The 15,502-nt window shown below is 35.9% G+C and overlaps 1 protein-coding gene across 1 annotated transcript; it reads right to left on the bottom strand.

Annotated features, from left to right (window-relative positions):
• Positions 1 to 2,747: 2,747 nt before the first annotated feature.
• On the bottom strand, positions 2,748 to 6,307 carry LOC132274123 (transport inhibitor response 1-like protein). The gene is made up of 3 exons (XM_059775293.1): positions 5,275 to 6,307; positions 4,389 to 4,890; positions 2,748 to 4,306 (listed from the first exon to the last, which is right to left on the bottom strand). The coding sequence occupies exons 1-3, from the start codon at positions 5,868 to 5,870 to the stop codon at positions 3,545 to 3,547; spliced, it is 1,860 nt and encodes a 619-aa protein (XP_059631276.1). The 5' UTR covers positions 5,871 to 6,307; the 3' UTR covers positions 2,748 to 3,544.
• Positions 6,308 to 15,502: the final 9,195 nt, after the last annotated feature.

Below are 15,502 nucleotides of genomic sequence, written 5' to 3'. Positions count from 1 at the left end.
AAACCCTTAATTTATAAAAGATCCATTGAGTTAGATGTGGGTTGACCCGGTCCATTTAAAATCTAACCCGCTTATGACCCGACTTACACAAGTTGTTATTAGGTCTGACTATCTGTCTAAGTCCGATTTATTAAATTGATAGAAGTTTATTAATTTTATAATATGAGTATATAATACAGTATATACATACATATATATATATATATACAGACAACACATGAACACAAATATAAAAACACTTATAAGTGTGTGCAAGTGTGTGTGTGATTAACTAAGAAGTTAATGAAGTGGTGCACCACGAGAAAGAGAGCATACTTTAGTGGTTGACCTCGTGCTTAGTTCAGCCATGAATGTGCTTAACAGACAAAAGTTGTGGAAAAACCCAATCCTCCTTTTGTGCTTCACCGACTTTTTTCCTCCCACTGCCCGCCACCACCCAATTACTAATATCTTCCTTGTTTGTTATTTTGTACGTTTCCACTTTTTTTTTTCTCTCTCTCTCTTATCTTTATTTATTTTATTAACATCACAAGTACAACCAACAATAGTTTCTCATTCAATCTTATTAAATTTATAATTATTGAAATTTAAGATCATGTATTAAAAAGCATTAATGCATTGAACCTCCCTCACCGTACACGTGTCCCACCAATTTATTGTTCAGTTTGCTGGCTTCAGATGACTCTCTTCGGTAGGGTACTCGGCATTTTTCACAGTGGATATGAATTTTATGCAAAATGGAAATTTATGCTGTTGTTAGATCTGTCTCCTGTTAGAGACAAGCGTTACGAGTTTGAATGGAAGAATTTGTTATGAAAGTTTTGTTTCATACTGCAGATGGAGAGTCTCTTTAAATATTTTCACCTTCGATATGAATTTGTCACGAAGTAATAAATTTATGTTGAGATATTCGAGTCTTTCTATCATTAGGGTAAATCAATTGAATGGAAAAAATAGTTATGGAAATCTTGTATCACACCAAATACGGAGTCTCTTTGAGTTTTTTCACCTTCGATTTGAATTTGTCACGAAATGATAAATTTATGTCGAGATATTTAAGCCTTTTTGTCATTAGGGTGATGAAGTTGAATCGAAAAAATTTTATCGCACCAGATACAGATGGAGAGTCTCTTTGAATATTTTCACCTTCGATATGAATTCATGTCACGAAATGATAAATTATGTTTAGGTATACAAGTCTTTTTGTCATTGGGGTTAAATAAGTAGACAAAGTGGTTCAACTAGAACGCAATGTAGTAAATTCGAGTGAGTACGACCGCAAGGGAGTGCTAGCGGTGAAAGCATCCACTCTTGGCGGCATTTCTCTCCACGGAAATTACATTTTTATCCAAGAATAGATTGATTTATGTTGATGTGTTTGACTCTTTATGTCATTAGGGTTAACAGATAAACAAAGTGATTCAACGAAAACATTGCGAATTCGAATAAAAAAAGTACAGCTGCGGGGGAGCGCTCACAGTGAAAGCATCCACGCTTGACGGCATTTCCCTCGGTGCAAATTACATTTTTATCCAAGGATAGATTGAATTGTGCTAGGTGAAGTAGGTCCATCAAAGGACGGTGCTTATAATCTATGGGGTGGCTGAGATTGAAAGATGCTCAAGGCCCTGTCCTTATTGTGAGGTCATTTTCGATATATTTTCTCTCTCTAGTCGCTTCATTCACTTTATTTTCCCTCAAAGGGACAAGGATTTTGGAGAGAGGAAAGGAAGTCAATTTGGGATGTGAGAAGATGCAAAAGTAAAGGCTCTCATTCCTCTCCCTCCAATGGTCGTCTATTGGACTGTACCCACCGTAAGCAATATGGATAAGGCATAAGCCCATCAGCAATGGGATATTCAATTTCCTTCTAATGTCTTCTGTTGAAACCCACCCCCCCTCTTCCTTATCTTTCTCAGGCCCCTCAAATGACACTCATGAGTCATGAGAGAGAGAGAGAGAAAGTTGGAGAGAGAAAGAGGGAAAGATGTGGCCTTTTGTCATTGGGTGTTTGGCAAGCAGGAAAAACAATGGTTTGGTCCACTTACACCTACAAATGGTCAGACAGGAAAGGCAAGGCTAACTTGCACCCATCACTTACACATTCAATTGCATAGTCAGATCCCACTTAGATGATAACTTTGCTTTTACAATCCTGCCATGGAGAATACCAACAAAGAAGGCAGGTTTCTCCTCTAATTATTACAGGAGAGAGAAAGCTAGAAAGCTAGAGAGAGAGAGAGAAAGGGGTTTGTGTGTGTGTGTGTGTTTGTGGGGGGGGGGGGGGGCGGGGGGGTGGGGGTTGGCTGCTTTATAACGCAAACACAAGGGGTGTGACATATCATCAAATTAAAGGTCCCACAGTCACCCATGGACAATAGTACTAATCAAAACAAATCTAGAACACAATGTATAGTAGATAACGAAGTGGCCTAAAGCTCAACCATATCCAAAAGATGAAAAATAGTTGCAACAGATCATCATAGAGACACAGAGAGTCTCTCATCAATGGACTTATAAGAGAGACTGTTGAAACCCTCTGCAGACTCCATCAAAATGGAAGAGAGAGAGACTGTGTGAGAGAGAAAGCATCCATGGAACCCACACGGTGAAGACGATGGAGAGGGGGTCCTGCAATGTGTACTTGTACAATACTTTCCATACATCATTAATGGGGCTCACTATCAAATTCATGATTCCATATTCAGAAAAAAAAAAAAAAAAAGCAAGACACTTGCACTAATATCTGGTCCAATGCATATTTGGCATTTATTACCCATCTCACATTTGCTACCAATAACAATAACAAATTCAACAGTCAGGTGCTAAGAACCAACACATCTGAAAATAACAAACATTTTTTGAGAAAGAGGGAGGGAGGGAGGGATCATTCTGGGCATATGAGTTTGTCGTTCTCACCTGCTACACCTTTGAAGTCCTGAGACTAACATTTGAACGAAAATAAGACGACTCAGATCTATCAAATGAAAATAAATGGCTCCTTCATCCGCGGCAACGCAAGGGAAGTTCTCGAAATTCATGTCCGTCTCCAATTCTTCATGACCCGTCTTTGATTCTTCGTCACAGAATAATTTGATCCGGTTTTATAGGCAGATATCCATCAAGCCTCGGTGCAGTTCAACGATTCTTCCCCTTGCTACTACCTCCAGAAGCCTCTTCTTTTACGAAATGAATACAAAAGAGAAAAGAAACATAAATTTAAAGGCGTACCCATACCACAACAATGGATGATTACAGTGGCATCCATCTTCCACATTTAGCCAGCTTCTTCAAACCATGTGGAAGAACCACAAAGCATGGGGAGTAAACAGGTCCTTTACAGCCTCTTCTTTGAATGCTGTTACAAGATCTCGGGCCAAGTGAAAATTTGGCACACTCGTCTTTGTTTAAAATAAGAGTGCAAGAACCTTCTTGCAGGTTATGACTTATAAAAGCTACTCATCATATCCAACTTTCCTGCAAAGAAGTTTATAACTTGCTCAGTAGCCAACATAGAGATGAAACATCCTCCCATTTAGCAAGTTTACAGGATCTTCACAAAGCTTGGTGCATCAGCCCTAGGCCCTTCAAGAGATGGATACATGTATAATATGTCAACAGAGTCGCCCTTGTAATCCTCTTGCTGATTCCCATCAATCATTTCCACCACCAGACGGGGCATTTGTCTAGCAATCTCCTGGCAACCTTGGCGAGTTAATCTACATGTCGACATCCAGAGGAATCTCATGTTATAATAGTGGTGGAGACCAGAGAGCAAAGCCGAATCTCCAAAGGGGCTATCTCTGATCTCAAGCTTCTGCAACCTAGAGCAGCCCTCTAGCAAATACTTCAGCCCCATATCACTGTCTCCAGCAAAAGCAACCGACAAAGTCCTAACCAATTTCCCATACTGTCCAATATAACTGAATGCCCTATCAGTTAGTAAACCAGATACAGCGAGCCGGGTAAGCTTATTGCAGTTCTTGACAATGGCACCAAAACCCTCATCCATTGGTTCTAAAGTAGTGTGGTCAGGCCGAAGCCGCCCCATTATACAGAGACGGAACACCACCAGATCTGGACAATTCTTGGACATGGCTATCACAGCTGCATTTGTCATCCGCTGGCAGAAATATAAAATTGACTGCAGTTTTCTACACCCTTCAGAAATTGCGAGGAGACCCACTTCGGAAACAGGGCCATCACTATCCTCGCTAACATCAATAGGGAATACTCGAAGCTCCCGGAGATCTTTACATGTAGCAGCCACTGCCTGAAGTCCTTCATCACAGACTGAATCCAGTACCTGCAGAAACCGATGGTCAGCTTAAAAACCCAATATAGGCCACAAAGGTCACTAAAAACATAATAACACAACAAACACATACCCAGAAAATCTGGAGCTTATGGCAGTAGCAAATGACTGATCTAAGTTGTTCTGCATTAATGTTGGCATAGCTAAAATTCAGAGAGGTGAGATTAGCACAGACCGGATAGATGACAGGCAGATAACCCGGTATAATTTCCCTGAAACCTGAGAGACAAACTAAAGATTTGGAAGCAGCAAAAGCGGAGACATAATCAGGTTCTTGGTCACCTTGAGCAACAACTTCCGAGGGACTAAATGAGCCTGTCCCAAGATGGGTGAGCTGTGGAGCTTGAACCATCACACGGTAAAGCTGCCCAATCGAAACATATCGGTTCAAACTAAGTTTCTTCAACGAAGGTGATCTTGCCACCAGTCGCTCCAATGCCTCAAAATTTATCGGCCACTCAACACAGTCAAATATGAGAGACTCCAGACAAGTTTCTCCATCTGGGAAACAAGAAATCCAATCCACCTCATCGTCTGCAACCTCATCCTCAATCAGGTCAAGAACTCGAAGTTGCCTGTGATTCGATCAATAGATATGTATAAGGATCTCCCATTAAAATTTAACACCACCATTTAATCTTCCACTCTAAAATTTTAAGCTAGCCAAACCCATGTCTGCGTTTCAATCAAGTACTCAAATTTACATATATAAAGTATCTAATCACTCAGTTTTTGCTGCAATTTTATATCATTTTTGTTTAAGAATCCAATTGGGTTATAAGAAAGGCAAAATGCCACACCACAATCTATCAGAACAATTGTAGATCTAAACATGAACAGGTCGAGCTAAACCCAATTCATAACAGCACCTAAAAATCATACTAGCTAGCAATATAAAGATCAAATACTAGATAATTGAAATGTGAAATGGAAACAAAACCCTAGAAATTTTCACTGACCTACAGTTGTTGGCAATGAACGCTAGTCCACTAGTACTGAACCCTTCACAGCAGACGAGCACGAGCTCCTTGAAACACGGGAACGAATTAGCCAGGATCTCAAGATCGTCGTCCGTGACGGTCATGCGCTTGAGGTAGAGCTTCTCGAGCCCACGATAAGACTCGCCCATGGCTTTGACCCAGGGGGTGAAGTGCGCACCCCAATTGGGCGGCATCAGATTGAAGTCAGCAAACCTCGGCTTCCCCTTCAGCGTCACCGCCCTGACCCGCTGGAACCGCTCCGTCACGCGGCGGGGCGACACCGCGTAGCAGTTCCCGATGAAGAGCTCCGATCGCATGAGCGCCTCCGTACGGTACCACGACTTGCACACCATGGACACGGCGTTCCGGTCCCGCCGAGAGCTCAGGAACAAGAGCACGTTCTCGAGAACGTTCTCCAGCACTTGTTCTGCGGACGGAGAGACGTAAAAGCCGCCGCCCACGACGGCGCAGCTCCGAGATCTGTTAGAGGATGTCTCGGTGGCGCAGGCGCCGAGATCCGGTGGCGACGGGCTATCGCCGTCGTCTTCGGACATTTCCGAGCGATCCTCTTTCATGGGTCGGTGTATCTCCGATCTGGGTGGGTCGTTTTGGAGATATTATAGGAAGATCGAATCTATGTTCAGATCATAGCATCAGAGCGGAAGAGTAGAGAGAGAAATTTTACATAAATCTAGAGAGAGAGTGAGAGAGAGATGAGATTTTCCGCGGCATAGGGAGTGCCAGCACTCCCTTTCTATGCCTTTTTTGCCCAGAAAAAAATAATGAATAATTGGTGACAAGGCACAGAGAGTCCACACAGTACACACTCAGCTGTCTCTCTCTCTCTCTCTCACCACACTCAGTTGTCTCTCTCTATATGTATATCTCTATATCTGTGCATTGGGATTCTTCATGCTCCTCTCTCTTTCTCTCTCATCTGCAATATCCGATGGCCCTCCACACTTCTCCTCCATTATTTGGGGTTTTCTTTTCAAGCTTTGTCTTTTATTTTAGTTTTTTTTAGAAGTAGTTCTCATTTTCTTTTTCTTTTCTTTTTTATTTTATTTTTAGTAAAGTACTAGACTATATTGAGTTTCTTTTTCTTTTCTTTTTTTTTATAAAAAAAACCCTTCTTTAAAGCTATTCACAAATATGTCCTTTTAGTTTGCAATTTTACTTTGTAGTCCTTGGAAAACATTGTCCCATTTCTAGCCTATTACAGATCTAAGGTTATCTAGTGTTGTGGCTATTAGGGGTGGACAAATAATCTGTGAATTCGTAAATCTGATCCGGTCAGAGTCATATGGATCGGACCGAATCGAATTGCGACATCCACCGATCGGTGGCGGATTTAAAAAAATCGAATCCGTAACTCACGGATCGGATAACGGATTGGATTGTTAAAAATCCAATCCGATCCATGAAATTTATATAAATTTTTTTGAAAGAATATATTAGTTAATTTAATTAGTTAATGATAATTTAATGGAATCTAAAGATGTATTAGTTAATAATGATTTAAATATATGAATTAATATTAATAAATTAAAATTTTATGTATTGGGATGGTTAAAAGATAAATAAATAATAAATAATAAATAATATTAATTATAAAAATAATAATAGATAATTTAGATAAAATCCAATCCGCGGATCGGTGACGGATTAAGATTTTTATAATCCGTTTGGAACGGATCGGATTAGGATTGATACCTAATCCGATCCGATTCGATTTGTGACCACCCCTAGTGGCTATCCTCTCAAATCGTCACTTTTGGTGGCTAGCGAGCCACTTCATTGCACTAACGTGACTAGCTACTTAAAATGATCATCTCAGCGAGCCGATATAGTGTTGGTTGGGCGGTCACTTGTATATATATTTTTCATTTAGTTGACTCTTACATAGGTATAGTTGATTCTAAGGTAATTCTATTTTATTTTAATTTTTTAGTTAGTCAAGTCTTTCAAAAGTTTAATCGATTCTTACATGGCCTATGTTTTTTTTTCATTTAGTCGACGTTGGGCTCAAAGAAGTTCTTTATTAAAATAAAAAAATGGAAGCCACCCTTTGGCTCAACAACTATGGCGAGCACATGGCTATGCCATGTGGCGAACCCCACACGACGGGGTTATGGTTGGGTTGCCATACCGATGCCTTAATAGAAAGTAAGTATCAAGACATGTGATCAAGTGGTATCTCATTTTCTTTTAAAGTAAAATGTAAATGGTTTAAATCTCTCAAGAGGAGAATTCTTTGTCTAAGCAAAATATATGTATATATATTACATAATAGACAATAGGTTAAGAAAACAATGAAAACTCATATTTCAGAGAGAGCATCAAATATATATTTGTGAAAACCTTAATGGTGAAATAGTTGGTCAAATTAAAATGTTGAGGTTACCAATATAATACGTGATAAACTAAAAAATCTTCAAATTACGATTATGCTAGTGGTTATGCAGGTTCTAACTAAAAGAAAAGGAGCATGAGCATTTCTGAATTAGTTAAAGATGCTCGATTCAATATCCAATTATTTCAAAATTTTAGTCAATTTTTTTGGCCCTCACTGATACCTTGGTTGACTTCTTGCGTTTCAATTTCTCTCTTTAAAATCTCTATCTATATATAAGTGTTCTCTACTTATAAATGAACTACAAATATATATGTATGCATATCTATACTATCTTTTGTTCGTGGGGATTGGGGTCTTTTAGGCAAGTCAGACGCCATCACTTGTCTTTTTTTGTCTTTTTGCATTTTTTTTTTTATATCATTTTGAGGGGTATTTAAGTCTTTTAAAATATCCACTAACGATAAACTAACTTTAGGCTCCCAAACGCACCAAAAGTGAACATGTAAAGGTATTTTTAAAACAAAAGAGGATTATATACACTAAATCAATACCGTATGGTCTTTTTCTCACTTCGCCCTTTATGTTTTATAAAGGGTTAATTACACAAATCTCCTATATGGTTTGCTATAATAATTACAAGAACCACCCCTATGGTTTCAGAAATTACATGGACCTCTTTTAAAAATGAAACATTTTTATACAGACTTCCCCTACTAGTGACAGACTGTCAAATGGACTAACAGACCTGTCTAATTTACTAAAATTCTCCAACTACCATATACTTTTAGATATATATATATGTTACCTAAGAATTGACTCTAAAGGGGGGTGAATAGAGTCAATGGCCAATTTTCGCAATTTATAAAAATACAATTTCTAATCAACAATCTAACCAATTATGTAATAATCAAGATATGAAAGTAAGATGTAAAAGTAAACAATTTAAAGCATAATTGTAAAAGAGATAAGGGAAGAGAAATTGTAAACAATGACTTGGTGATTTTAGCGAGGTTCGGAAACTCATACTCCTCGGCTCAAGATCCCTCTTGAGACTTCCCAATCCACTATGGCTTCTCCTTATGGGTGGAAAGCAAACCTTTACATGAAGCAACTCATTGCTTCACCTTGCTAAGAGACAACCTCTTTTAGTATTCCTTTGGGTTACACCAACCTGGTGGGTCATACCAACCTTTACAATTGATAGGAATAATAACAGTGAAGTATAATAAATCTCTCAAAGATAGTAGTACAATTTTCAGCTCACAACTAGAGTATTGATGAATATAAATGAAGCTCAAACTCTATGAATGATACGAATGAGAGAAGATGATTTAAATGAAGAACAAAAGCTCTTATGAACTCAATAAGATTTCTCAAGTGTAGAATAAAGCAAAAGCTCTTTGAGGATTAGAACTAAAACAAAAGCTCTTTGAATCCTTAGTTGAATATCTCAAGATTAATATGAGAATGAAATGAGAGAGATGAAGAGAAGATGAGAACAAAAGCTCTCTAATGCAATATAATGTCTTTTGAATGGTGTAATTTTGTCTCGACATTCCCTTGGTATTTATAGAGGTTTTAGAAGCTTAATAATGACGAAAAAGGAGGACAATTCGAATTTTGAATAAAATGGCCGTTGGAATCAGATCATAGGAGCAGAGCCTGCTCTGTCCTTAAAGGAAGCAGCTCCCTTTGCTCTGAGAGCCTTCTCTCCATTGCATGGAACAGGCTCCCTACCTCTGAGAGCCTGCTCCCTAAACATGGAGCCTACTCTGTTGCTGGGAGTTGGTATTTTTCGTTGAAAATTGGCTACTGGAATGTCAAGAGCCAGTTCTATCTCTTAGGGAGACGACTCTATTGTTGGGCAAACTTCAAATGGACATAACTTGGTCCATTTAACTCCAAATGAGGTGAAATTTTAGTCTAACTTTATTTCCTTGAAGTCAGCTTTCTAATGCCACCAGCCTTACTCAAAAACTCCAACCACAGAAATGGTTATAGCTGTTTTAGTGCAACCTGGTCAGAAATTTCGCAGACCAGAAACATGCATTTTGTGATGTTCATATCTCATTCAATTCAAATCATTTTTAGGTGAAATTTGAGTCTAAACTCAAAGGCTCGAAGTCAACTTTCCACTGGCCTTACTTAAAAATTCCAACTATAAAAATAGTTATAGCAATTTTAGTACAGGCTGGTCTGAAAATTTTATGGGCTGAAAATTACTTTTTATGAGATAGCCATTTTTCTAACACCTAGGTTTTGATGTATGGTTCAATTTAGTTCAAGTCCAAATTCTAAGAGTTTAAGGACATATAAGGATGATAAATATCAAGTGCATTGTGTCCTAGAGTCATTTACCAAATCATGGTAACAAAGGTTTTAAAGATGAACAAATTAGTTCTAAGCCTTACTTTTACTTTCTAGAGACTAAAATAAATCTTATGATTAATGTGCATGGTCTTAGCATTTCTAGCTTAAATGTTGGGTCCTTTCAAAGCTTAAGCAAGCTTGAACTAACTAATTCTTTAGCAATGACTTCATATGTCAATTAGATGTGAATGAAGTTCATAATCTATTACTAATAGTCATAGGAAATTATGAATAATGTAATGATGCATGGTCCTATAGAGATGAGCTTTAAATGTATTCATAAATACTTTGATATTGAATCATAAACACTCACTATCCTATCTACCCATTTTTTCGAGCTTTGACATGATCGTTTAGGTTTTGAGGTATCCTTGCTTTCTTACTTCCTTTGAGTTGCTTTCTTGCTCATTGTAGTCCAAGCTATCTTTGGACGAACATTGCATTTTGTTCCTTGCAACTCTAACTCTTCTTTGTTTCCATTTCTTTCATTCATGTGATCTTGAATAATGAAATACTTGGAATGAAAATTGGTGCTTCATTGAGGTCGTTCTTTGAATATGAATAATCTATATAACACTCAATGTAAACATTAATCCTTAAACACCATTAATGGTTTATTATCATCAAAACAACTAGATTGTCATTGGATGAAATCCTTAAAGTCAACAATATATATCAAATATATTGATATATATATATATATATATATATATATATATATATATATGAATACACATTATAACAAGTCCTCACAATCTGCAACAAAACAATCGTCGTGTATCTGTAACAGCAACACTGACATCCCCGTTGAAACATCATCCTCAAAACCAATAATTTAACCCACTCATCGCCCAAATCTTTAAATTTACATACCAATTCAGTCACTTTAGCCAACAACTTCTCCTCGGAGCCACCGGTGGGGTTCGATTCACCGTGGAGGAGGCCATACAAGTGATCAATTTCTAAACACAATAAAGACCAAGTTCGGTAATCTTAAGATTTTCGGAACCATAAGCTTTGATAATGCGACCGAGAATGAGCTTGGAGTCGGCAAGGGAGAATTCAGTAGCACAGCCGTTGTCGAGGATGCCGGGGAGGGACGAGGGGTCGGGCTCTGATTGGTCCGGTGAAGTGGGAGTGAGATGTGGCTTTTCTGGGGAAGTGATTTGCTCAAGAAAGACTTTGCATTGGTGGACGAGCTTGGAGTGTTTTGCGCCACGAACCGTTTTTTATGATCTTTTCTAGGGTTGGGATTAGGAGCTGATTTAGACGGGAATGGGCTTTCGGAGAAGCCATTCTTGGTGGGAGTTAAAAATTGGGTTAAGATCTGGAAATGCATAGGTTTTTGGTAAAGTTAACTGTTGTTTAGATAGAGCTAGATCATGGTTGCGTTGTGTTTCTTCTTATTGGAAGTCTAAAGTTTACATATACAATAATAACATGATGATTTTCCTTTGCTGAGAATCGGAGAGAATAGCCAATTGAATAGAAGAAACCCCTGTATATACTCTACACTGTTTACACACGTATGTACATGTAGTGGATAATATGAGGGTATTTTAAAATTTTTAATTTATTCCGTACATGACATTAGCAAAATCCATCATTAACTCGAGTTGACTGTCACATAAGGGAGGTATATGTAGGTTACTTTTATTTTTAGGAGAGGTCTGAGTAATTTCTAGAATTATAGGGGAGGTTCTTATAATTATGACAAATCATAAGAGAGGTCCGTGTAATTATCCCTTTTATAAAAGCAACTGAAGAATAATAATACTCTTGTATGGTGTGAAATATATATATATATATATATATTATGCCCCTCTTTAAGATTTAGGGTAGAAATTTGGTGTCATTTTAGAAAATTCCAAAATATATTTTCATATGATTTAGGGATGAGTGTGTAATAACACAAAAATAAATAGGCTTACCAATAAATGAGACAAAAGAAAAGGACTTATTTGCAATGAACCGTGTATATATATATACACACACACACATACAATATATTACTATCATAATTTGTAAGAACATATAGTAGAAGTAGAGAAGACTTTCAAATCTACTACTCTACTTATAAAAGTGGCAAGCACGGTCCAATCTCAAAAGAAAAAGGTTAAAAATAAACAGTTTGGCTTCAGAAGCTTTTTAGCCTTTATTACCCTTCAGGCTTCAGAGAAGTGATGGAGAAAAAAAAACAAAAAAAAAAAAAAGCTGACACAGCTCATTTTTAAAACACTTAGTTTAACTGCAACCTACGCGCTATATACTGGCGCGTGGGATTTATTTCACTATTTTTATATATTTTTCTTGCTCTCATGTCTCAACCTCTCCTCCAATTCTTTCTCCGCTTGTTGTGTAGTGATTGAAGATAATAAAAAATAAATAAATAAAGAAAAGAAAGTGGATGTCTGAAGTCACTCTATTCCTTTAGGTTTGTCGCTTATTTACCTTCATTTGCCCTCGCCCCCCCCCCCCCCTTTTGTGTTTTTTTTTTTTTCACTCTATTCCTTTAGGTTTGTCGCTTATTTACCTTCATTTGATCTCTCTCTCACACACATTTGGCTCATGTAAGCCCCCTTTTTTTTTTCTTTTTTTTAAAAAAAAAAAAAAAAATTATAACAATGAATCAATTCACCGTTAGTCAGTTTAAATTTGCCGAACGACTTGTAAATTTTGGAATGTATAATCATTCGCAAATCACATGCATTACTAAATTCAGACTTCATATTATTTCAGTTAATTAACAAAACAATAAGACTACTTTTATATACATTACGTTGTAGATTAACAATTCATTTAAGTTGTTTATATAGTCAATTTTATAAAATGTCCAAAAATTATCTAAATGTGTAATTAGGGTTATAAAGTTAGGTACAGAATAAATCATTCCCAATTTACAAATTGTAACCAAAGTGTTCTTATCAAGCCAATTGCCACCACTTTTCATTTCAAATATCTTGAAGCACCACTTTAGTACATGAGAATGCCTCACTTTTAAAGGTTATAAGGGCAGTTTGGCTTATATTCTTTAAAATGAATGCCTCACTTTTAAAGGTTTTACGGTGTGTTCGGTGGTATGAAATTAGAGTTTTGGAATTTGAATTGGAATTGGTGGAATTTAAAAAAAAATTCTTGTTTTTCTCAAATTTCACAAATTTCAATTCTAAGACTCTAATTTCATGCAACCGAATACACATAACATTTTGGCTATATACTTCAAATGAATAGTGACTTTTTATAAAATTGTAAATATTTTAAATAAATTGTATATTAAACTTTGAGTTCATGTAAAATTGGGATTTGAGGTGTCAAAATGCACATTTAGATAAATTTTGGGTAAGAAAATTAAATTATTGAAGGTAATACAATCAATGGTCAACAATAAGAAAATTTTCATTTCATCCTTCTCTTTTTTTGCTCCCTTCTAACTTTTCATCATAATGTTCTAAATATGTTTATCATTTGTAATATTTGCTTCACCAAAAATTAACTATGCTAAAAGGTATTAATTATATGCTCTCTCTTTTTTTTCCCCCTTTTATCTTGCTGTCTCAACATATTTAGTTGGCAATTGAATCCACCTATTTTTGGTAGATAAAGAAAAAAGTGAAAAGGAAAATAACCGCTAGTGAAATCCTTAAGACATTTTGATGATTCACAAATCACAACTTACCTTTAGGCAAAAAAATAAAAAATAAAAAATAAAAAATAATAATAATAATGCTGATTAGGCCTATTTTCATTGAAAGCTTTGAATTAGTTATGATTTACAAATGAAAATTGACAAAAGAGAAACTAAATTGTGTCTTGATTGGAAAACCTAGAAAAATATCTCGTGTTGATCAAAATATAAATGTTGAATTAGTGGAAAACAAAAAAATAATAATAATAGTGGCTCGAAGTTTTTGAGTTTTAAAATTGGGATATGATAAATGCACTATATTTTTTAACTAAATGATATAAATGCCCTTATATATATATATATATATATATAATTTTTTTTTGGGAAAGTAAATGCCCTTATATTTCATTATCATGAATTGAATTAAGGACATTAATGTTATTTCGCATTAAAAGTAGGGTGTATTTATAAAAAACGTGAAGTGTATTTATCACCTCCCCTAAAATTTAAGAATTTATCAAATTAAATTGTACAAGCACCATTAAAAAGTGTGTTTTAGTCTTTATGGGACAAAATATAATAGTTTGGAATAATGCTACAATGTTCGATCTAAAACAAAGGAAAATAATTTTGGATCTAAAACCTAAAGAGCCAAGGTTGGTCGAACTCGTCACAATGGGAGCGGTTGAACCCACCAGAAATGTAACCACCATTTAACATGAAATAATTTTAGTCCATGGGTGAATGTGTAATTTGCCAAGAAAAAAAAAAAAAAAATTGAATCACTTTCATTTTCCTAATTTCAGACACTTGCTAGTGTAACAAAATATCTCCGTTTGGAAGTTTGTTGGACAAACCATCTGTCAAGCAATCAAATCAAATTGAAAAAGCACTTGGTTGAACACCTAAATAATGTTTTAATTTAAAAGTTCAATTGCTTTTATTTTTCCATCAAAAAGGAAAATATATGATTTCTATATTTATAAATTTTGGTCCAATTATCATACCTACACATTTGAGAGAGAATACATAAGATTCGAGACCAATCAGTAAATTTCCAATGGAAGTGGGACCCAAATACACCCCCAAGTGTTGTTTGGCTTGATAGCTTGACATTTATGTGGGAACAATGCTAGCACTGGGGTTAAAAGCAAGCATATATGATTATCTCATAAATTATGGTACTTTAAGTGTGAGGACATGAAAATAGTTTGGTGTTTAAAATAAGGAAGATCTGCTGCTGCTAATAATTAAAATGATAACTATAATAACAATAAGGTAAGGTTATCATTGATCCCACTTCACTTATAAGCATGTAATCCCTTGGCATCATTATGTTTCTAAATTAATGCCATCTTCAATCAGTGTGCAATGCGAAATTAGGGCTTCAAACATTTATTGACATCTTCCAAATAACTTTACTTCCACAATATATATATATATATATATTCCTCGTTGTGTGTATTGTTGTTGTTGTTGTTTTTTTTTTTTTTAATATATATGTATATATGTATAATATCTCATAAATAATGATCAATTCTACTGACATGACAATCATTGAGATAAATACTTGAGAGGAGAGAAATTCCATCATTGAGATAAATACTTGAGAGGAGAGAAATTCCATCCTCTTAATACTGAATAAGAAAGAATCATTGTTAGACAATGTTTATTTGATCGCACTGGCGGTACCGAAAATATGGTACAGTAAGCCAATATTGAATTGTTATTTGTTATAATAAAGGAAAATGAGGAATTTTCAATTTACGAAAGTACTACATTATAGGTACCGCGAGTTATTTTTTCCACTAGCCATTGTCTCACTCCATTCATAAATGAGCTATAATGTGAGAAGA

The sequence above is a fragment of the Cornus florida genome, unplaced genomic scaffold (assembly GCF_030987335.1).
Source record: "Cornus florida cultivar Cherokee Brave unplaced genomic scaffold, ASM3098733v1 CherokeeBrave_3.0.0_Hap2_Chr09, whole genome shotgun sequence".
NCBI lineage: Eukaryota > Viridiplantae > Streptophyta > Magnoliopsida > Cornales > Cornaceae > Cornus > Cornus florida.
Note: the sequence above shows the minus strand (reverse complement) of the source record. Positions and strands in the feature narration are given on the sequence as shown.